The sequence below is a fragment of the Astatotilapia calliptera genome, chromosome 2, assembly GCF_964374335.1.
Source record: "Astatotilapia calliptera chromosome 2, fAstCal68.1, whole genome shotgun sequence".
Lineage (NCBI taxonomy): Eukaryota > Metazoa > Chordata > Actinopteri > Cichliformes > Cichlidae > Astatotilapia > Astatotilapia calliptera.
In genome coordinates this window covers 21,567,612-21,590,787 of record NC_137423.1, presented here as the reverse complement: position 1 = coordinate 21,590,787, position 23,176 = coordinate 21,567,612, and the positions used below count along the sequence as shown (strand labels likewise).

Sequence of the window (23,176 nt, the reverse complement as noted above, 5' to 3'; positions counted from 1 at the left end):
CAAGGTGTGATTGAATGCAGACTTTCAGCTTTAAACAAACAAACATTACAAACATTTTTATACATAGAAACAAATTTTCAGAGGCTCAGCAGTAATTGGACAAGCCAGCATAACTTTAACATAAGGTTTGTGGTTAATACTTAGGTGAATATCCTTTGTAATCAATGACTGTCTGAAGTCTACCATTCATGAATATCACCGACTACTGTTTCCTCCCTCGAGCTGCTCTGCTACGCCTTTATTGCAGCTGCTTTCAGTTGCTCCACTCTCGAGTTTGTCTTCAGTATCTGTAAAGCTGCTCTATTTTGTTGAGATCTGGTAACTAATCTGAACATTTCTTTGCCTTGAAAAACTCTTGGGCTTCTTTTGTACTTTCTTTGGGTCATTTGGACTGTGGAGCGCTGTATGATCAGTTTCTTGATTGTAACCAGTGGTTGTTGCTGTAAACCTTCTTTGTTGTCACTCACTCTACCTCCTCAACGATGTTTTTGACTCGGCTAGATGTTGTGAAATTTTTTTCGTAACCTAGGAAAGAACAGTTTTTATCCATTGTCTTCTGTGGAGTTTCTTCTTTGATGTCGCTGATGTACCTTTATTTTGATTTTTCAGCCTCCTCTTCTTGCATCTGGGCATCTCTGTGGACCTCAGATTAAGAGCTCCAGCTAAAAGCTGCCAAATACAAGTTCAATACTTGGAATCAACTCTAGATCTTTTAACTTCTTAATCAGTCTGTCTGGAAAAACAAAGGAACAGGCCTCATCTGATCGTGAAACTGCTTGTCAGTCAATTGTCCAATTACTTTTGAGGCCCTGAAAAACACTGCTGCCTTCTGGCAAAAGGTACTAGAGCATTCGGGCCGTCACTGCCAGACTGTGAAACAGCTTCTTCCCCCAAGCCGTCAGACTCCTGAACACTCAGTGACTCGACTCATTCACCCACTTAAAGACCCATTTTTACTCTTTGGCTTTTAGTTCTGTATGAGTCTGTCATTATTTTATTCTTATTATTTTCTTACCTTTTATTTTACTTTCCTTTTAAATTTTATCTGATTATTTTATTGTACAGTAATATGGTCAAAAAATTTTGTTTTTAAAAGTGCTATATAAATAAAATTGATTGATTGATTGATTGATTGATTGATTGATTGACAAAGTTACTTTACAATGCTATAACGCACTGAGCTGAACCGGTGCCCATACGGCTCAGTCTTCTGCACATTTCTATTGCACTGCTGTGTCTGTATCGTTCTTTCTGTCTGGTGTTGTTGTCTTTGTCTTCAGGGGGGGTTGCAATTTTTGCAAATTGCACTTTATGTAGTCCTGTGTTGATTGTCTGTTATATGCCATATGCAGCACCACGGTCTTGGAGGAACATTGTCTTGTTTCACTATGTATGTACCACTGCACATGGTTGGAATGACAATAAAGCCACTTAACTTAACTTGAATTGACTTGACTAGAAAATGGGGGACTGTGTATAAAAGTATGTGTAATGGCCAACCACTTGCGGTACGATCGTGGCTCAAGAGTTGGCAGTTCATCTCGTAATTGGAAGGTTGCTGGTTCGAGCCCCGGCTCGGACAGTCTCAGTCGTTGTGTCCTTGGGCAAGACACTTTACCTACCGTCTACTGGTGTTGGCCAGAGGGGCCGATGGCAGCCTCGCTTCTGTCAGTCTGCCCCAGGGCAGCTGTGGCTACAACTGTAGCTTGCCTCCACCAGTGTGTGAATGTGAGAGTGACTGAATAGTGGAATTGTAAAGTGCTATATAAATGCAATTCATTATTATTATTATTGCTTGCACAATTAAAAAGTAAGTAAAAGTAAAAATTGTACTAAGTGACAAATTAAACCTAAAACGTCACATCTTGACCGTCTGATTTAGAATCCATAAGATGATGTAAAGACTAAATTAAGTCTAAATTATAAACATTTTGTCACTGTCTATAAACTTGTCGACCTAACTGTATATGCCCCTTCCTGTGAATTGTCTGTCAGCACTACAGGGAGTGCAGAATTATTAGGCAAGTTGTATTTTTGAGGAATAATTTTATTATTGAACAACAACCATGTTCTCAATGAACCCAAAAAACTCATTAATATCAAAGCTGAATGTTTTTGGAAGTAGTTTTTAGTTTGTTTTTAGTTTTAGCTATTTTAGGGGGATATCTGTGTGTGCAGGTGACTATTACTGTGCAGAATTATTAGGCAACTTAACAAAAATCAAATATATACCTATTTCAATTATTTATTTTTACCAGTGAAACCAATATAACATCTCCACATTCACAAATATACATTTCTGACATTCAAAAACAATATAGCCACCTTTCTTTGCAAGGACACTCAAAAGCCTGCCATCCATGGATTCTGTCAGTGTTTTGATCTGTTCACCATCAACATTGCGTGCAGCAGCAACCACAGCCTCCCAGACACTGTTCAGAGAGGTGTACTGTTTTCCCTCCTTGTAAATCTCACATTTGATGATGGACCACAGGTTCTCAATGGGGTTCAGATCAGGTGAACAAGGTGGCCATGTCATTAGTTTTTCTTCTTTTATACCCTTTCTTGCCAGCCACGCTGTGGAGTACTTGGACGCGTGTGATGGAGCATTGTCCTGCATGAAAATCATGTTTTTCTTGAAGGATGCAGACTTCTTCCTGTACCACTGCTTGAAGAAGGTGTCTTCCAGAAACTGGCAGTAGGACTGGGAGTTGAGCTTGACTCCATCCTCAACCCGAAAAGGCCCCACAAGCTCATCTTTGATGATACCAGCCCAAACCAGTACTCCACCTCCACCTTGCTGGCGTCTGAGTCGGACTGGAGCTCTCTGCCCTTTACCAATCCAGCCACGGGCCCATCCATCTGGCCCATCAAGACTCACTCTCATTTCATCGGTCCATAAAACCTTAGAAAAACCAGTCTTGAGATATTTCTTGGCCCAGTCTTGACGTTTCAGCTTGTGTGTCTTGTTCAGTGGTGGTCGTCTTTCAGCCTTTCTTACCTTGGCCATGTCTCTGAGTATTGCACACCTTGTGCTTTTGGGCACTCCAGTGATGTTGCAGCTCTGAAATATGGCCAAACTGGTGGCAAGTGGCATCTTGGCAGCTGCACGCTTGACTTTTCTCAGTTCATGGGCAGGTATTTTGCGCCTTGGTTTTTCCACACGCTTCTTGCGACCCTGTTGACTATTTTGAATGAAACGCTTGATTGTTCGATGATCACGCTTCAGAAGCTTTGCAATTTTGAGACTGCTGCATCCCTCTGCAAGATATCTCACTATTTTTGACTTTTCTGAGCCTGTCAAGTCCTTCTTTTGACCCACCATGCCAAAGGAAAGGACGTTGCCTAATAATTATGCACACCTGATATAGGGTGTTGATGTCATTAGACCACACCCCTTCTCATTACAGAGATGCACATCACCTAATATGCTTAATTGGTAGTAGGCTTTCGAGCCTATACAGCTTGGAGTAAGACAACATGCATGAAGAGGATGATGTGGACAAAATACTCATTTGCCTAATAATTCTGCACTCCCTGTATTCTCCAGTCTCATTGGCAATCACTTCCATCAATAATTTGGTACCAACCCACTTAATTTCTTATATCATAGTCCTGCTAAAGATAGTCAAGGTCGTTATACAGCAGATGAATTAAGACATCTAAGCAATGGTCAGCATGCTCTACCTCCAAATACTGTTTATATAACTAAGCATTAACTTATATTATGCCACTGTGAGCTTGCAGTTTCCTAACTACAGGGTGGGCCATTTATATGGATACATTGTAATAAAATGGAATTGTATCCATATAAATGGCCCACCCTGTATATCACATTAACACTGGTAACTCTCAAATTGTGGAAATAATTCAAATAAAGAAAGGTTATACATCACAGAGCTAGAGGACACATTGACTGAGGTTCATGCAGACACCGGGACTGAATGTCATGTGTTCTCATTTATTTGTCGCTGCACTACCCAGCGAGGGACCATAAAAATAAAACAAGACACCTGTCTGACCAGCACCCAAGGTTATGCGGGGCTTCTACAATAACAGAAGGTCACCGTATAAGCCTGACGCTCGTCACTCGCCCTTGGTACTATTAACCAATAGCAATAATGTGATTTGGAGAAAATCCCCTTTATGCCAAAGATCTGGAACAATCTGTGCGTCACAGCCCTTACCCAACATAAACGCATGTCTCCTTTGCCCGGACGTGACCGCCATATAATTACCTGTCAGTCAAAAGCAGCTGGATGACATTGATAGGTGAACTGCAGCTCAAGGCCACAGACTGAGGACGTTACCCTCTAATAGAGAGCTTTTCTTAACATAGCCAAAAGAATGAAACAGTGGGTGTTTTCTATTAAAATTAAAATTAAAGCTTTCGTGGAAACATTTCACTGACTCTGGAACTGATTATGTATATAATGCAAAGTATGGTGTGGGTCGCTGAAATCAGAGAAATTATCCGGAAGCCATTCTTTCACCATAATTATGCTTGGTTTGGATACTTGATTGTTCCAAGCGCTGCATAGAGAGATGTTTTTTTCATGTTGGTACTTCAGGAACATAAAGCTTTGAGGTTATTAGCTTATAGCAGGAAGCAGAAAGAGTGAAAGCAGCTGTGCAACAACAAGTGCAGCATATATCTGAATATACTGTATAGACTGTTACTTATGTAGCTAAATAAGAAGATACAGTAAATTGCATGAATTAGTATGCTTCATAGGATAGTCGGGCAAGGTGTTGTGATTGCTAATGTTTGCTTTTCCCTCATTTTGGACATGTGACCATGTAGGGTCGAATTAATAAGCCTTCAGTTACATAGTCCTACTATTTGACAACCATTGCTCACTGGGAAAAAATGCGACAGGGCTTTTACTTTGAAGGTGAATGGTCTGCATTTCCAGATTATGTTGAACTTGTTGTTACTGCTGCTTGACTACTATTTGGTGAGAGTTTGCAGAGAAGTTGATATGTTCTATGCAAAATACAAAAGACCGCAGCAATCTGTGTTTGGGTTCTTTTCTAGTCTGTCATGTGCTTTAGGTCTGTTAAGCTTGTGTTGTCATGTCTAGTCTCCATGTTTCCTGTTTTACTTTTACCTTGTGTTTCTTGTTACTACATGTTTAGTCTTACTCGCCCTTTGTCATTATGTCTCATTCTAGTCAGCTGTGTCCTCATGTGTCTCCTCATCACCTCATGTGTGTAGTTAAGTCCTCCGTCTTCCTGTGTTCAGCGTCGCGTTGTTTGTGTTACCTTCCCTACCCCTTCTCACAGTTTCCCAGTCAAGTCATAGTCATAGTTTCCCAGTTTATGTTCAGGTTTTCCCGCAGTTTAGCCTTGCTGTATTTTCGTGAGTTTCAGCCCTAAATAAAGGCTCGCTTTTCGTTAAGTCCACTTTTGTCTCCTCGCCTCTGTCTGCACTTGGGTCTTCTACTCTTGCAATCAACACAATCACAGGGTAGTTTTTGGTGTAGCACCTTCTTTGCAATTAGTTTCTCCCAGAAGCAGCCACCAACCTCATGGCACGACTCTCCAACTCGTCGAGGAACGCATAGTTTTCTCTCGTGACCAGTTATTGTGTCTAAGGAAACATGCGCCTGATGTCACAAGAGTAACCTCTTAATCAAAACTCATGGTCCTTTGTCTTCACTTTCACAGAGAAGATGTACTGTAGGATCATAAATGTGTGCCTCTTCATAGACCAAAGGACAATTACACTTTGGGACTTCCAGAACGATTACTGGCCATAAACTCTGATTTGAGACAATCACTGGAGTTGTTAAATGTCAAAAGTCTAGAAAGTTATAATTTGAGGCTTTAAGAAACACTCGTTTTACTTTAAGTGTACTTTTTATCTTGACTCTATTTGAAACCATGAAGCTTGAGCTCTAATCCTCACTCCACTCCTGTTTGTCTTCTTGACAAACCGCTTCTTTTAGGCTTAAAACAGGTCACTGCAGTGGAGTCATAGAGGCAGGAAGTCAAAACAGAGGCTGTAGGGAAGAAGAGGAGAAATCCAAACACAGACCACCTTCCAACCCAAACAGTCACACACGCGCCGGCTGAAAAGCAGCGGATAACAGCAGAACTCCACTGTCTCAAAGGCTCGACTCATGCGTCAATAGTCGGGCTGCTGTGATGCCTCTGTCATGCCGGACAGTTTGGGGCGGGGGAGGCAGGGGTAGAGCAGCAGGACTGTCAGATACATTGTCCGCTGAAAAAGAGCAGCAGTGATTCGCTCGTGCTATATTACACTGAGCGACACTCAGAGAGAGAGAGCCACACAGCATCATTTTTCACTAAGCAACTCAACAGCTGACGGCAAAAGCATTCACTATACCAAATGAATGCTTAGAGGTGATGTTGCAGTGTGCGTGACACCTTTATTAAAACCAAATGGTGGGGTGGGTTGTTGGTTGTGTTGGTGTCTGAGTATGTTATGATGATTTGACAGAGTGCTAGCTAACAAAATGCCAGTCAATAGAGGAGATGTGTGGATTTCATACATGGGGTCAGTACTACTGTATAAACCCACGTGTGGTTTTATGCAGACGTCTGTGCAGCATCATGAACGGTCAGCATATTAAATCAGAATCATTAATCACCACTGACACTTGTTTGTTTTTCTCTTAGTTAGCTTGTCATTAGTCATGGTGATGAGTTAATGCTAATTCTCTTGAAAGCAATGCAGGAATACTTTCAAACAGCGGCAAGCATCAGTGCCACTATCATTCAATAGACAACATGTCTATTGTCACACACTAATTAGTCTATTCTAGGGCAAACCCAAACAGTGTAGCAAGGGAGTATGGATAGCACGCAACTGGGTTACAGGCTAAAAACTGAAAGCAGGTTTTGCAGCACATCTATGAGCAGCCAGCATGCAGGGAGGCTATTGTTTGTAATGTTCATCTCGCCCACTTCGCTTTTAGGAAGACAGATGGATTTTGTGCTAATTTCATCCAACTTTCCCTTCCATTGGGTCTGGCTTTTGATCAATGCACCTTCATTTTAGCAAGAACTGTAGCAGTTCTGTGAAGTCTGACGAACATCTGCTCATTTTTACTGTTACAGCAAGATATTAGTATGGGTAGCAAACTAATTATTTATAATTTACTCAAACATATACTATATACACTATATATTTGGGTGTAATCTCAATTCATATTCATAAATCAATAAAGTAACTGGTTTGCTTGATGGCTGACCTGTGACTACCTTACTGTAACCAACAAAAACCTCTATGATCACATTGATTCTGTTTGTTTTAACCAGTGCAGTTTTGCATATTACAGGGGAGGGGGGGGGGCGGAGTAACAGATACAAAAGATGCACTCACTGACTGAAAATATAACTTGTTAAAGACTTTTTTCTTCAACACTTTGGAGCAGGGGTGCCCAATCCCAGCCCTCGAGAGCTACCGTCCTGCAGCTTTTAGATGCATCCTTGTTCCAACAAACCTGAATCAAATGAATGGCTTGTTATCAGGCCTTTGCCAAACTTGATGGCATGCTGAAGAGGTAATCAAACCATTTGATTCAGCTGTGTTGGAGTAGGGATGCATCTAAAAGCTGCAGGACGGTAGCTCTCGAGGGCTGGGATTGGGCACCCCTGCTTTAGAGCACTTTAATGATAGAGTAGCTCTGGTGTGAAAATGCAATATTTTAATGACTGTACTACAGGCAGAACGTGATCTGGGATTGTCCATCCATTTTCTTCTGCTTATCTGAGTTCAGGTCACGGGGGCAGCAGTCAAAGCAGACTCGCCATGGCCACCTCTTCCAACTCATCTGGGGGACACAGAGTCGTTCTCAACCCATCCAAGTTTTAGTGAGGGAGAAACGTATTTAATCCCCTTTTGACCAGCAAGAATTTGGATCAAGTATATTATCGAACGAAAGTTTCATTGGCAAGTATTTAAGGATTAGGACTGCACAATTAATCAGAGTTTAATCTCAATCACGATTTTGGCTTCCCACAGTTACTGAGCGATACTGAAAATGGAAAGCAAAAGTAAATCGAGTGCTCCCTACATCAGCGCCTCACCTCAAGTCTGCATGTGCCAATCACAGCTGTTCCCTGCACTGCACTGCTTGTTTTCTGTCTGGAGGAGTACCACTGTATTCAAAGACAGATTATGCAACAAAATTCAAATGTCTGCCACAAAAGAAGGCAAAGAGCTGGACCCTAGAAGGCTTCAGAAAAATGGTCAACATACTGGAAAAAGATGTTATTCCCTCCCCAACTAAGTGACAAAACATGTGCAGTACACAAAGCAGGGGTCAGGTACTTTACTTTGAGTTTTATTTACATCAACAATGAATTTAGTATGGCCTTTATTTTATTTGTTTGCTTTTAGATGTACTTAGGCCAATTGAAGAAATGCAGTGTCGCCTGCAAAGACGTTTTAATTAACAGAAATGCAGCACACTGCAAAACTGAAAGCACTCCCCTGTCAATTTCATTTTGTGTTACGTTTTGGTACAATTCTTTTTATTTATGTTTCTTATTTTCCTTCTAAGGGATGCACTGAATTTAGGAGACTGAGGAGAAGTAATTTTATTTTTGTCAGGGGGATTTTGGGTTATGTTTGAATTGTTGATTTCTTATGTTAATATCATGTGCTATTGTCAAGTTAAGGGTTGTATTATTTAGGAGATAACACTAAGTCCTAGTATTATTATTAGTTTGTATTAGTTAGTTATCCATGTCCCCTGGTTTATGTGTCATGTTCACTGTTGGGAAGGTTACTTTTCAAATGTATTCCACTACAGATTACAGATTACATGCCCCAAAATGTATTTTGTAACGTATACAGGTAAGTTACTCAATGAGAGTAACGTATTCTGAATACTTTGGATTACTTAATATATTATCATGCTTTTTACAACTACATGAATGTCCTATTGCTGTGTGATTTATTACCATTATTGAAGGTTACTCTTCATACCAATACCGACTAGATTTTTAAATCTTAATATAAAATGAGTAACAGTCGGATGGACATTAGGTAAGGCTGCACTTTATTTTATTTTTATTTTTTTTAATCAAATTTAAATAATAGACTGTTCACTTCTTTACAAACCGTTTATATTATGAATTCAGAAGGAGTTTCTTATTTTGCTGACTGTAAGCAAATAAAATTAGCTATAAATTAAGTTACAGAACAAATGAAAAGATAACAGAAGTTTGTTGATCATGTCGAGTTTGACAGTGGAGGTTTTTAACGTGACCGCTAACAGGGCCGGTAGTCTTAGCGCTGACTGTGAAATTCATCAACAAGCCATATGACCTTAGACAACACATATTTTCTTAGACAACACAGAACAAATACAAACAAACAAACAAATGGCCGACCCATGACTCACAATAGGAAATCAGATTAAAGCTCACAGCACTGAAAAAGAGAGCTTAAGACAAGAAAAGCTCATTGGAAATCCCACAGAGTGTAAAGGACTTAGTCACACTAGAGACAAAACTGGACGGCATCTAGGAAAAATTCATGGTTACCCGGTGACTGCATGGCATTTTTTGCAAGTAGTACACTCAATCTGTGGAAGACCACTTTTGGTCACAATGTGATTGCACGGGTAGTTGTTGGAAGGCAACCTGTCTCCACAAAATTAAAGTCCCCCTTGGACTCAAACATTTGCAAATAATTTCTGTCCAACGCATAAACGCAGATTGACAACTTTTTCAGTCAGTCTGAGTCGGTCTGTGTCCATCAGTCCATCAACTCAGCTGGTTGTATTTTGGTTATGTTCCTATATAAAAGCAAGGTTGCTGTGTGTAATTCTGCAGTTAAATCTGCATTTTGCAGCAACTACGTCACTATTTGTGGAGGACTTTCTGTTTCAGATCTATGAGCATCTTAGTCAATGTGAATTTCAGTCGATGCAGAAAGCAACAGATTTGTTATTTGGGCTAATTTGTGAACGTTAATTGCTGTATCGCCACAAACAGACTGCACGTAGCTGCCAACTTGACTCCATTCAAACTGATAGCACACTAACACCACCTAATTATCACCATCTTGATGCACCAAATTGTGAACCTGGTCTTTAAATAAACCATTTCAAAGGCAAAAACATCATAAGTTTGTTCCATACTGGTGCAGTAATTTTGTGACTTAGTGTGACTGTAGCTGTCCTGGTCCGGGATCGGTGACCCAGGGTTTTGTGTTTTGTTGTTGATTTCATCATGATTTATCATTGCTAGTCTCGTTTTCAACACCCCCCCCCCCGGTCTTTTCGCTACTCGGGTTAAACAAACCCCAAACCCCAGTAGCTGTCTATTGTATTGAGTGTCCACTACAATAAAAATAAAAGCGTTCTAACATCTCACCTGCTTGTTTTTATTAAGGTATGTACACGTATGTACATGTACACTATTTTTATTAATAGAGATTTCACTACTAATATATAAGTCACTTAGATCACTTCTAAATGTTAATGTTTGGTTTATTTCAGTGTTTTATTTGTTCCTGAGTAAACCAGTTTGGCTGTGATTAAAGTTAAGCTTCATAACATATTACTCACAGTTAAATTAAGAGGGGACGGCAGTAAAAACTCCGGACCTGTGTGTGACATCATCAAGTACGAGGGTGTTCCAATTGTACAAATCGCGAGTCCGTACTCGCGTTCTCGGCGAATCCGTACTTGCCGAGAACGCGAGAATTGAGAAAGGGCCTCAGATTAGCCCCAGCTGTGCTTTCTTCCTGTTTTCCATTCCCTCGTTACTCCCTGGTGTGTTTTCCTCTGTGTTTTCAGCCATTTCCTAGTTACTGGTCCTGGTTTGTTTCCAGTTTAGTTTTGTATTTGAAGTAAGTTATTTATGGCCAAAATAAAGCTTGTCATTAGCAACTACAATAAGGAGGACATCTTTCCCCATCTGATTAAAAATGTTTATTTCAACCACACGTGCAGTATTACTGCTTGTAAATGCTTTTTGAGCCAAACATATTTTAGAGAATTACTGTAAGAGGTGAAAATAAAATAGAATGGGAAACTTTTTGTTTCCCGTAATCACCGCGTGCTAAAGCATCGCCTTGTTGTGTTGACTGAATACATACTCCAGCTCTGATTGCTCCATTGGCATGCAGGCACCAAATAAACAGAGAGCGAGAGGAGCAGAAAGGCAGTGCAGCATGAATGCTGTGTGAAGTCTACATACCGAAAACTGTGCGCGCTGGGACTGATTCTTTATTTATCCAGAAGGACACTTGGGAGAGGATTACTGTCATTATGCAGGGGATATACGTCTGAATCATGAAGTAGCCCATTTTACGTTTCAAGTGGAAGTAGACCGTCATGACCACATATTCACCTGGGGGATCAACAGAAATGAATTAGTTTCATTAACAAAGAATTTGAAGTTGCAGGCTGACAGATTTCATTAATGCAGCTCCAGACAGATGTCACATTTGATCTGGTTTTCTCCCCTCACTTCTACATTGTGTCCATTTGCACTCTGCTGTAGCTTTCTGCTGCTAAAATCTTTTTTTTTTGGTGTGGTGTGTGGGGCTTTCAGTATTTTTGCGAGCCAACTGGCTCTGAAATGTCTCAACGCATGATGTTTGAGGGTTTCATTTCACAAGACTGTGTGCTAGCCATGGTCCAGTAGACCCACTGTCATGTCTGTGCAAGTGTCAAAACTCTATATCCCCCCAATATGCGACGCCCAAATCTGTCTTGTGGAAACACAGTGTAGACTTGGCAAATCTTCCAAGTATGATTCAATATAATGCGCTCAGACAGATGTGGATCTTTTCTTTTCATAAAAAAGCAGACTCTTTTGTAAAAGTGATAAATGAACAGCAGTGTCCCATTATTCCTCGAGCGTTCACTGTAACTCGGTTGATAAAGCAGGACGGTGAAAGGATGAGCAAATCTCACCTGTGATGGATTTAATCGTTTCACTGGAGACCGTCTGGCCAATGAGATCATACTGAACGAGGCTGGAGGACTCTGGAGGGACCTCCACTGAATGCTCAGGCCCTTTGGTCCAAGTATAGATCATCTCCGTTTTAGGATAGGCATCTGTGGGCAGACAGCAAAGCCACACCGACATGAGTCACTGACTGTAAGCTGTGAGCAGTGCAGCAGAAAAACAAGATGCTCAGAAGAAAGCAGCTCTTTGTATACTGTAAACTGTCCATATGTGTGCAGGATTTTACTTTGATATAATTGAAACATTATCATCACTGTAGATTTCTTCTTGTCACCAACCAGCTGTTAATAGCACCTTTTCCCCTTTACCACTTTTCTCCTGTTTTCCTTTGGATTGCCATTCTTCACACTGTTTGTATATGTGATAAATGCTACATCCTCTAGCACTTCTGCTTTTGCTTCTCAGATAATGGGGTTGCTATTCCTGGAACAAATTCTGCATATTGTTATGTAAAAGTGCATTAAACCAGAAACCATTAGGAACGAGCTACACATTAGTTATTTTGTCTGTTGTCAACTGTTGTGGAAATTGCTGCTAAACTTAAAACATCTGCATTTATTGGGCCGGTGCAACAACACAAGTTTTCATTTTCTATGTAGCACTTTTTTACTCAGAGCGTTTTTATTCCAAGCCTTTTATTCTGAAAGATGCTTGGGCAGGTTGGGAGTTTGTTATCTTGCTCAAAAGCACATCAGTATGCTTACTGGAAGAACTGGGAAGTGAACCAACCTTCCCATTAAAAGACAAGCTCTACTTCCTTGGTGGGTTGGTGTAGTGAAACTAAGTTGGATTAATATATTTTATATGCAGCATGTATTATATTGCCTTTATTTTATTGCCTAAATTTAAAGAAAAGACAACTAATTCAAATTGATAATAACCTTTATCTCTACAGTTGTTGCTTTGTCTGTTGATAAAGGTTCAACGGTAACTTTATTGTCCCCAATGGGAAATTGATTTGCATGTCCACCCATGAAGCAACACAAAAAGCAAACAAACACACACACAAAAAAAGATCAACGTTAATGTTAATGCTTAAATATATTATAATAAACTAATAATTGATTAATATAATAAAAAAATTTTTTTGCTTTAAGTAGGATATGTTATAGATAATTCAATTAATTAAGTCGTGTCCAATATTCCTACATTTGAGGTCTTTAAAGGTTCCTGTTAATAAAGTTGATATTCTTATTATTAGATTCTACTAGAGTAGCTTTGCATGACTCATAATTAAAATCAATCCCTATTTGTCTTACACTGGGCCTTAGTGCTGCCCCTCAGTTCATCCTGTGTCTGAAATGAAAATTTGGAGGAACTGATTGGCTGATTGGTTGCCCCTCTCAAAACAGAAAAGAGCAGTTGGGTGGGGCCTCAAATGTCCCTGTTACACTCAAAATATGTTTCTTCACCCTTAATAAACATGAGACAATCATTTTGAGTAAAATGCAACTAAAATATGCAGAGTATTAGATCACCATCCTGTGTGAGGTTTATGCCTCATCTGCGCTACAGTAACAGTAGTAAATTGGTAATTACCAAAGTAAATTTTTATGTTTTGTATGTACTGTTTTACAAAAAAGCAGAAAAATGTATTTTTGCAATTATTTGCTTGTATTTCTGAACAGAAAAACATTTTAGTGGCTGAATGTTATGCTCGATTTATTTAGTCTCAGAGAAGTTCAGTGTGCCAGCTCAAATTTACATATGAAAATGTAAAGTTTGTCAAAAACATATCTTTTTGTTTCAAACAGGTTTTATAGGTGTAAAAATGTAGACAGTCCCCTCTAAGTGAATCACAACAAAAACAGACAAGAAGTCTCCACCAAAAACTTTTCACGAATAATTTTTTTATTGGTTCTACCAGATTGACTCATCATCTCACCTCCACTCAAGCATGAATAATTCACTAATCTGCATAAAGAAAATGATTCCAGTGCAGGTTTTACAATCTATTTTGGTAATTGTGGACCACACCATGACATCAGAACAAATGAAAGTAAAAATATATGATAACAGTAAAACTGTCCAATTAGTAAAGACTCAAGCTGCCACTTTGTGTCTAATTAAAGTTGTAACAGTCACACATTATATTACAAGTTTGTTTATTCCCCGTTGTTGCTTCTTCTCTGTTTTATTTTGTTTTTTGTGCGTTTTTTTTCTGTATTCTGTATTCTCACTGGCGAGGTTGACCAGAGTGCGAATGCAAAACAAAATGCCAGTTGTCTTGGCCTGCCACTCCCTATGGGACTCCGTATCGGCAGGATACCAACTGTGCTGCCAAAATGAAATGACTCTGGTGTGTCATGGAGTGGAACGCAGTGCCTGTGCACACAAGTCCAGATGGAGAAACAGAAAAAGGAGACGGTGAGAGGAGAGAGAGGGGGAGAGATGGAGGAAAAATGAAGGCAGGGCAGACAGCGAGAAAATTAGCACGCAGGCACACATCGACACATGCACCGGCTATGGAAAATAGCTGCATAGGTCTGCGCTATCCTGAGGCAGAGGAAGGGATTCTGACCTTTCCCTCGCTTCAGGCCACATCAGATCCATGGTTGCTTCCTCCTGACTGGAGGCTAGCAGCAGCAGCACAGGATGGTGAAAGGACGGGAGGAGGGGGGATGACAATAACCGAGGAATGTGAATTTGTCCTCCGCAATGTCACCAGATTGGGTAATTGACAGCGGGTGTAGAGGCAAACTCGTTGTCTTTTTTCCTCTCCTTTCTCTTGCAGATGTAATCTTCAAATCGCTGCTGCTCTCTGATAAGACGCAGCTGCTCGTTTTTTGAGAAGCTCCTTTATTTGAAATAAGTCATTTCTGCTGACCAGTGGGCCCACTGTGAACACTGGTGCTGAGTTGGGCGTTTATTGTTCACGATGAAGAATGAAACGTTTCATTATTAACTATAGCATTTAGTCGCTTTCTGCTCAGCTCTTTAGCGCTCCTTTTCAGCACAGCATCCATTTCAGTACCAAGAGGAGGAAAGTGGCTTCATGAACTGAGCTAGGACAATATTTTCTTTGTCTTAGCCTTCCACTGGTGTTTTCTCTTTTTTTACCCACTCTGCTTAGTTTAGATTCAGATTCAGTCTAAACGCTCTTATTTGGTTGTTTATAAAGTGGTCACGCTATCCTAACCGACTGCTACACAGCAGCTGTCACACTATTCATCTTAGAATCCAGCTTTTTTTGTCCTTTCAATAAAGTCACTTCAATTGTGTAAGAGTGGAATACAACTGATTTACAAAATAATCATCCAGGTAACTCACATCAGATCTTTGCGTATTACACGCTCATTACACTGCCACCTGTTTTAATGTGCAAGTTTATCTGAGTTACAAGAAGTAAAGAACCAGAAGTGGGTTATTTGCTTACACTTCTACTGTACTCTTGTATGTTTAGCTCAAAAATTAATTTAACTGAATTGACTTACTCCAGTATTTTACATTGCTGTGACATTTTCTTCCTTTTTGAGGTGATGAAACTGATTATTTTTTAATTAACTGGAAGTATTTTGATGGTTCACTTTCCATTTAGAAATGATCATTTCAGAGTGCTTTTTCTTTTGTGTACATCTGCCATAGTGTGCAGCTGTTCTTTGGTATTGCAAAGTCCTAAGTGGGAGTGCTGGTGAAATTCCAGGATTTCAGCTTTAGATTAAAAATCTTAACTAAGATTTTCTACACTCTCTGTCACACTGAGTTACTCTGTGTCGAGTTGCTCAGGCAGCGTTTTGTTTATTTTTATGTTAGACTCTCAAACATGCAACAGAGTGAGAATACACAATGACTGGATATTGATTGTGTTTACAAATCACTAATTGTTGTATTTAATTTTAAAAATTATACTTACATTACTCGCGTCTTCCCAAACTAACAGACTTACAATGCTACAATGCTGTTATGTTATGTTATTACTCAGGTACAAATTTTCACTGTGATAATGACTTATTAATAAAATCATTTGACAAAACATTGAGGACGAACAGAATTCACATTCTGATAAAATGATAGATTTTTTAAAACTTTGAGTCCTTTTCCTCATTCAAAGGCACTGCAGGAATATTAGAGGTTAACAGTAATCTTACATGCATGTTTGGATCACTTTGTCCTGTCAGACCTAATCAGCAGCCTCTTCCTGTTTTCTCTCTTGTAGCACAGCCAGAACATTGAAAGGAGGCTCACTAAAATGGTACCGTTTATTTCCTGTCATGATGTAGCTATATAAAAAGAAAATAAATCATCATGTCTTTCTCCTCATCTCAGCTTCTGTCCATTTAGTTTATATTTAAATAATACCATTAATATTAATAATAAATCCTATTGGATGGATGGATAAAATACTGACTTTGTTCCCGGAGGAACCCACCCGAGGGATTAATAAAGTTTCATCTAATCTATCTACATTAGTACTCTACACTAAACTCCTGGTGTTGTAAGTGTTGTTCATCTGTTTGCATATTTTTGCATGTTTTCAATAAGTTTATGTTTGAAAAATGCTTTTTTTATATGTCATATTGTTACTATTACTTCCACTTAATTTCCCCCTTTTATAAACTATATATGTTGCAGTTGTAACAAAGCAACTGTGCAAACTGTGTGTCAATAAAGTTTTCTGATGCTGATGTCACCAACTCACACATAAAGAACTTACAGCTGCCAAACTTGAGGGGGCATGCATGTGCATCCATGGGGAAGTCCACGAGCTTCATGGGACACTCGGCGCTAATCGTCAGCCTGTTGCAGAACAGAGGAGAAGCGTTTGACTTAGAACCAATAACAAGGCAATAAGGGCTTTCTTTTAAAGGTACACCAAAAACTACTGCCTACATGGTTCTATTTGTTCAGGTATTTTAAAACAAACAAAGGTGGTTTTTCAATTGTTGCTATGCAATCATTGATTCTGCTGATCTTTATATAAAAAAGGCCAATTACTATCAAACAATCAACTGCTCTCCTGAATGAATGTGAAAGTTTGGCATGTGCACTGCCTCCACACAGCTCTCTACTGTGTACACAGCGAGAGCGGGTTTTTGATTTCACAGGAAATCTCTTTCATTGCTTTATAACAAACAAAGTCTGTCATCCCTCCTATCCCATTTTAATGAGCAAAAAACACTAAAAAGAGAAAACAAATACATGAAGTGTAACTAACACAAGCAGGCTTTTTAGATGGATGCAAAATTAGAGCTGGCTGCAATCTGTAGATTGGCATATTATTCAAGTTAATATATAAGTACCTCATGGTGTAGAGGATGGTGCCGTTCTTCATGATGCGGAACAGCCTGTTGGGCGCTGTCATGTTGTGAGCGACGGACCTCTTGCCGTTCCTGAAGAAGGTGTCCGGTGTCCACACCTTTGTTACCATCAGGTTGTTCAGCCTGAGAATCTCTATCGGGCCCTCGTACATCAACCTCCGGTCTACCCACATCTGGCGAAAAAATACGTCCATTGTGTATTCCTACGTTGGGAAAAAGGGACCAAAAATAAGACCAGCTGGAAGAAATTGCTTCGGTTTTTCATCCAAACATAAAGCAGGCTTGGTTGAGTGGCTCTTGGTTGAGCAAGATAGTCATTATCTTCAAGTATTGATCTCTGTGTCTTCTGTAGTTTGACACTCAATTTAGAATAAACAAAAAGAAAGTCATAAACAAACATGAGATAGGATAGGTACCATTTCAACGTCTGAGACAGGCCCAAAACTTGTCACATAAATGTCAGTCTTGACCTCAGTCACAGGACCTGTTGAGATAATGAAACAGACAAGTGTCACGTTTAATGACCGTTTACTGGTGTAAATCCTTCAGTGTCGCGGTCATAAAAAGACAGGAGTCCTATTCATACTTGTTTAGCCAATCTAAAAGCCTTGCAGTAACTTATCTCTTCCAGAGCTGTAGCACCTTTGTTGCTGTTTCCATTCTGTTCACTTTAAAGCGAAGCTGGTACGCCTGCATGTCTGAACATCTCTGCTGACAGGCTGCTTTACAACCAGCAGTGAGGCATCTCTTTGAGAAATATGGCCGTAGAAACCCAGAACTGTACTTTTAGAACTTGAACTGTGCATTAGGACGTTTGTGTGCTGACATACACACAATTATGTAACCACACTCACTCAAACGTGCCAGCTCAGAGGCCCATCTTCAGTGGGCACAACTACCAGGCTTGTGCACAACTCAGCAGCGCTCGTGTTGTGATACACTAAACCACAAAGCAGTATGTTGCGTATGCAAATCACATAAAACATTGTAGAGAAAAAGGTCATTAAAATGTTGCCATAATGTTCCCATGAAAACATGTCATGCATGTCGTTGGCTTTCTACTTCCCCCATGCTGTTAAAGAGTTTCACTAAGGCGTTCATGCTCATTTCACAGTCTTAACCCTGCAATGCCAAGTGCATCATATTTGACAGATGAGTTTTAGAGACCTGTCATTTTTCCCCCCAAAAAAACCTAAAACAGCTGCATAGAAATGGCAGTCTGATGCAAATCTGATGCAAATTACTGGGCTGAGCTGTCTACTAAGGTTGGTGGGTCAACCCCTGGCTTCTTCACTCTTGGGCAGTTTCTTCATGGGCAAGAAACTGAACCTCAAGTTGCTCTCTGAGTGTTAACTGGTAAATGGTTACTGGACTAGTTCTTGTATAGCACTTTTCTACTCTACCTGAGCACTTAGAGCACTTTATACAACTTGCCTCACCCATTCATACCCAAGCACATGCGAGCACTGTTTTTTCTTTGGTTAAGTGCTTTTTGTCTAACATTCATAGACAGACTCTATTGGATCCATCAAAGAGCAACTTGGGGTTAGCATCTTTCCCATGAAGACCGGAGCAGCCAGGGATCAAACCACCAACCTTCCTATTATTAGATTACCTCATTAGAGTGTGAATGTGTATGGATGTTAAAAAGAAAACACTTTGCCATAGAAAAAGAAAGGTGTTGGCATGAATGGGTATGAATGGATTAATAAGGCATGTTGTGTAAAGTGCTCTGAGTGCTCAAGTAGCCGTCCATTTAACATAAAATTTCTCAGCTTCAATAAAAACCAGTTTCAAAAACTTGGAATTTTCTGGCAATTATTTCATGGTTCAGGCTGTAGACTGTTAGGCTGTGCAAATAAAAGTGCACTTTTTTTTAAATTATGGCATATTTGATGGTCATTTTATGTTTTTTTCTTAGAAACGTGTTCTTCCTCCCCACCATCACCAAGTGCTTGTTCACAGATCAATGACATTCTCTCTCCACCCCTGCAGGAGCTTTACTTTACAGTATCAAGTGCCTTGAGATGACTGCAGCTGTGAGCTATATAAATAGAATACACCAAAATTGAAATCTTTAGCCTCCCTCAGCAAGTGGATTGTTCCCTCTGCTCATTTAGAGCGCTTCAGGGGTGTAGTATGATTACTATGGGTGGAACTGACTTGATTTAAACCACACTAATGGGGTGTTTTGTTGCTCAGCAGTGAGTTTGCAGCTATCTTTAGAGTACATTTTACGTTCTCTTACATTAAAAAGTCCAATAACAAGCGAAGCTCCCTTTTTAGTGGTTTAAAGATGTCACCGGATGCTTTTATTACTCGATAATGTGGTTAGAGCTACGAGGTATGGCTTTTAAAAATAAATTTTTAAAAAGTAGCATAAATTACAGAAGAAATAAAATTTCACCTGGTGGTTTGAAGATTCTGGATATTTCCGAGTGGTTACATAGCTGATATGACTACTTTTATTGCAGAACACTCTCAATAGTGCGCAAAAATAGTGCGCATTTTTCTAAAATACCTCCGAATCCAGGTCGCAGCCTGTTGTCATAGCCGTCCAGAAGTCGGTCCAAAATGCGAGTGAAATTCTCCGGATAGATCCTTTCATCCTTTTTTGTCTGCGCAGAGATTTTCTTCATACTATGAAGAAGAAGAAGAAGAAAATCGGGATACTTGTAAGTTGAGGGCTGAAAACACAGCTCGGCGGCAGGTTTCAGCACCGCGGACAGAGACTCACCAAGTCAGCAAACAGAAAAAGTAGAAGAGGGTCCGAGTAAACGCGGGGCGCATCGCTGTCACCATCTCCTTCTTCTTGGCAGAAACCATCCTTGCATGCCATACTTCAAGCCTCTTCACATCTCACCACCACCAGCACCAGCAGCAGCAGCACCACTACCAGCGGCAGCAGCTGCCTGTGTCCCGGAGTAAAAAAAAAGGGAAAGAGGAGCAGTAGGCAGGGAGCGACACAGGGCAGAGCGGCGCAGAGAGGAAGAGGGAAGTTGAGAGCCCTTTTCCTCCCGATCCTGCAGTCTCTCTGCCAGGCGCGCAACACAAACTCACACGTGCACACGCGCGCACACACACAAACACGCACACACACATACGCGCACACACCTTCACCCCGAGCCCTGGTCACCTCTGGTCCGCATCTAAGCTGCTCTGCTGCTGCTCAGCACCCAGGCACACAAACAGTCCTTCCCCTCTCTCCCTCTCTTCTTCACTCTGTTTGCTTCAGTGTCTCACTTCTTTCTCTCCCTCCTCTCCCGCTTTCTCTCTCTCTCTCTCTCTCTCTCTCTCTCTCTCTCTCTCTCTCTCTCAGACACACACGCGCGCACCTCCTTTGGTCAGGACACAGATTAGACGTGCGCTGCTTTGAAATAGCTTAAGCTCACAAGAGTCACATCTCTGACTTCACCCTGCTGTCAAAACTGGAGAAGCAGGAAGCAGAGGCTTTCTCCATCTCCTCAAAGCCCATCTCAGCCCCTCCGCCTCCACCCATCAACATCTTTTTGCATTCAGTTTCCAGCTCTAAGAAAAAAGTGTACTTTTTTTAGTCACCAAATCTCCAACAAATGAAGATCTTCTCACTCTGACCTCAGCATCGCTGCTCTGTGACAGCGTCGCACGCAGCCTATAGCCTACATGTTGAACTAGTTTCAGGAATGCAATGGTGAGCGCCTGTATTAAGATTCAAATGGGTCAGTCTTGTCGCAATACGCAATCACACACACACACACACACACAAAGGCACACAGGTACTGTAGAGGAACTGGGACAAGCCACATGCTGCTTCACAGATTTCTCTGCACCTGGGACAAGCACAAGACCTTCACTTGTGTGTGTGTGTGTGGTGTGTAAACTGTGTGTGTGTGTGTGTGTGTGTGTGTGTGTGTGTGTGTGTGTGTGTGTGTGTGTGTGTGTGTGTGTGTGTGGAGCTGAAGGTGAAGTGCGGGTAAATCTCAGGATAAACAAGATGTCTGGGTTCCACCACACTGGCTTTCCTGATTAGTTTTGAAGTGAACACACACACACGCACACATGCACATTTTACTTTTTTTAATTTTAGCTGAAACAGAAGCCACTTAGTGCAATGCAAAGCTGAAAAAACATCATGTAGATATATTACATGCAGGCTGAAGTCATGCAGTCTTATACCGCAGCTCCCAATCCCCTGCACAGCCGCCCACCCCAGCCCTCCCACAATACACTAAAGCAAGGCGGCTCTGTGGGGGATGAGTAATACGTGTGTTCTTTGTGGGGCCCGGCTTTCGTCCAGCGTGTGTGTGTGTTTTTTCCTTCTTTCTTTTTAGACATTTTATTGCAGTTTGCTCTTTTAATGGAAGCACTTTGGACATAGGGTAAAAAAAGAGGGTGTAACAATATTCATTCAGCAAATGCCTCGAAATATCAGATGTAGAGTTGTAGGAAAAGTAACGTTTGCCTTATTATGCAATGATGACCTTTTCCTGTGAGTATGGCCAGTGTTTAAATTACTGTGCCTGGTGCATCATTGTGTTAACATTTGTGCCCTTAACGTACACACACACACACACACACCCTAAGAAAATTGCAAGAGGTCTCTAATTTAGTTTTGGTTATTGGACTCTCCTGTGGGTTGTGTTTTGTGCACGTGTGTTTGCCTCGGAAACTGTTTGCCCTGTGATTCCTTGAAACTGTTTCTTCTGCTTTGTAAGCTATATGCCCTGCAGCAGCAAAAAACTGCGACGATAACCCAGTTTTTTAACAGTGTGAGCGCATGTGTGTGTGTGTGTGTGTGTGTGTGTGTGTGTGTGTGTGTGTGTGTGTGTGTGTGTGAGAAGGAGGAGGGTAGAGGAGGAGCAATGAGGCTCTGATTGTTGGTCAGTGTGTGTGTGTTGAAAGCGGGTTGAGGGGCATGCCAACAGAGGGTCATTACATTACCTCCTGTAGGAGCCGTGCAGGGCCTGCTGGCAGCCATCAGAGAGTCCCAGCCCGATGACACGCGCGCGCACACACACACACACACACACACACACACATGCACACACACACCTACAGCTGCTGCGGCAGGGCTTGTTAACTCAAGCTCAGCACATGTGAAAGACTGCTGTCTTCACTGTGTTTCACTTAATCTGCCAGAGTGGTGAGATCATACAGTAATTCTGTGCTCTTTTCTTACAGTGGAAAGTGACATTTACTTACTTAGCACGTCACTGTTACATGGTATCAACATGTAAAGCACCACAAAAAAATCACTTTCACTCCATAAGAACTTATATGACCATTATTACTCATATCATGTTCTCTGCATTACAGAGAACATGATCGGTTAGACAGTTATTACCTCGTTTCTTCTCCTTGATTTGCTTTCCTTTCTCCTCTTTACTGTCTCAATTTCACTTCCTGTTTTATTTTGAAGGCTCCTCACATGGCTTTTACTTTCCTGTTTTGTTCTTTTCCCACCCTCCCTAGCGTCTGAGTCTACCTGTCCCTTATTGGCCTTCACTCTCTGGTGTGTATCGAGTATTTTGTCGTTTCTCTGCCTTGTACCTCCTTGGCTCCTCTGTCCCCCCATCCTCATGCCTGTGCTCCAGACAGCAATTTCTCTGCACCATGCTGAAGCATGTTTCAATTCATAAAATGGATCTGGAGGACAGTCGATTGAGAATAGAGGAGCTGTATTTGAGTTGTATTCTCCGTGGAAGTGCTTTTATACGTCATAGATAAGAGAGGCATTGTACACAATGTTTCCCTGTATTCATAATTTATTTCAGTTATTTAAAATGATTCTGCTTTTTGCTGTGCGTGTGTGTGTGTGTGTGTGTGTGTGTGTGTGTGTGTGTGTGTGTGTGTGTGTGTGTGTGTGTGTGTGAGAGAGAGAGAGAGAGAGAACGAGAGACTGAGTTTCATTGTGAATTTAATTAAAGTACTTCTAAAAATAAAAGTTGTCATGAGGACTGTTATGCTCTTCTGGCATC

At 40.8% G+C, this 23,176-nt stretch overlaps 1 protein-coding gene across 1 annotated transcript in view; it reads right to left on the bottom strand.

Moving 5' to 3' along the window:
- gabra4 (gamma-aminobutyric acid type A receptor subunit alpha4) overlaps positions 1-20,687 on the bottom strand; it is a 30,071-nt gene extending 9,384 nt beyond the window's left edge. The window contains exons 1-7 of the mRNA XM_026186854.2: positions 19,957-20,687; positions 19,741-19,859; positions 17,636-17,703; positions 17,202-17,422; positions 16,616-16,698; positions 11,907-12,050; positions 11,185-11,337 (exon numbers count right to left, since the gene is read on the bottom strand). Of these exons, the coding sequence (XP_026042639.1) occupies positions 11,185-11,337; positions 11,907-12,050; positions 16,616-16,698; positions 17,202-17,422; positions 17,636-17,703; positions 19,741-19,859; positions 19,957-20,045 (877 nt within the window). The 5' untranslated portion in view covers positions 20,046-20,687. The remainder of the gene's footprint in view (positions 1-11,184; positions 11,338-11,906; positions 12,051-16,615; positions 16,699-17,201; positions 17,423-17,635; positions 17,704-19,740; positions 19,860-19,956) is intronic.
- Positions 20,688-23,176: the final 2,489 nt, after the last annotated feature.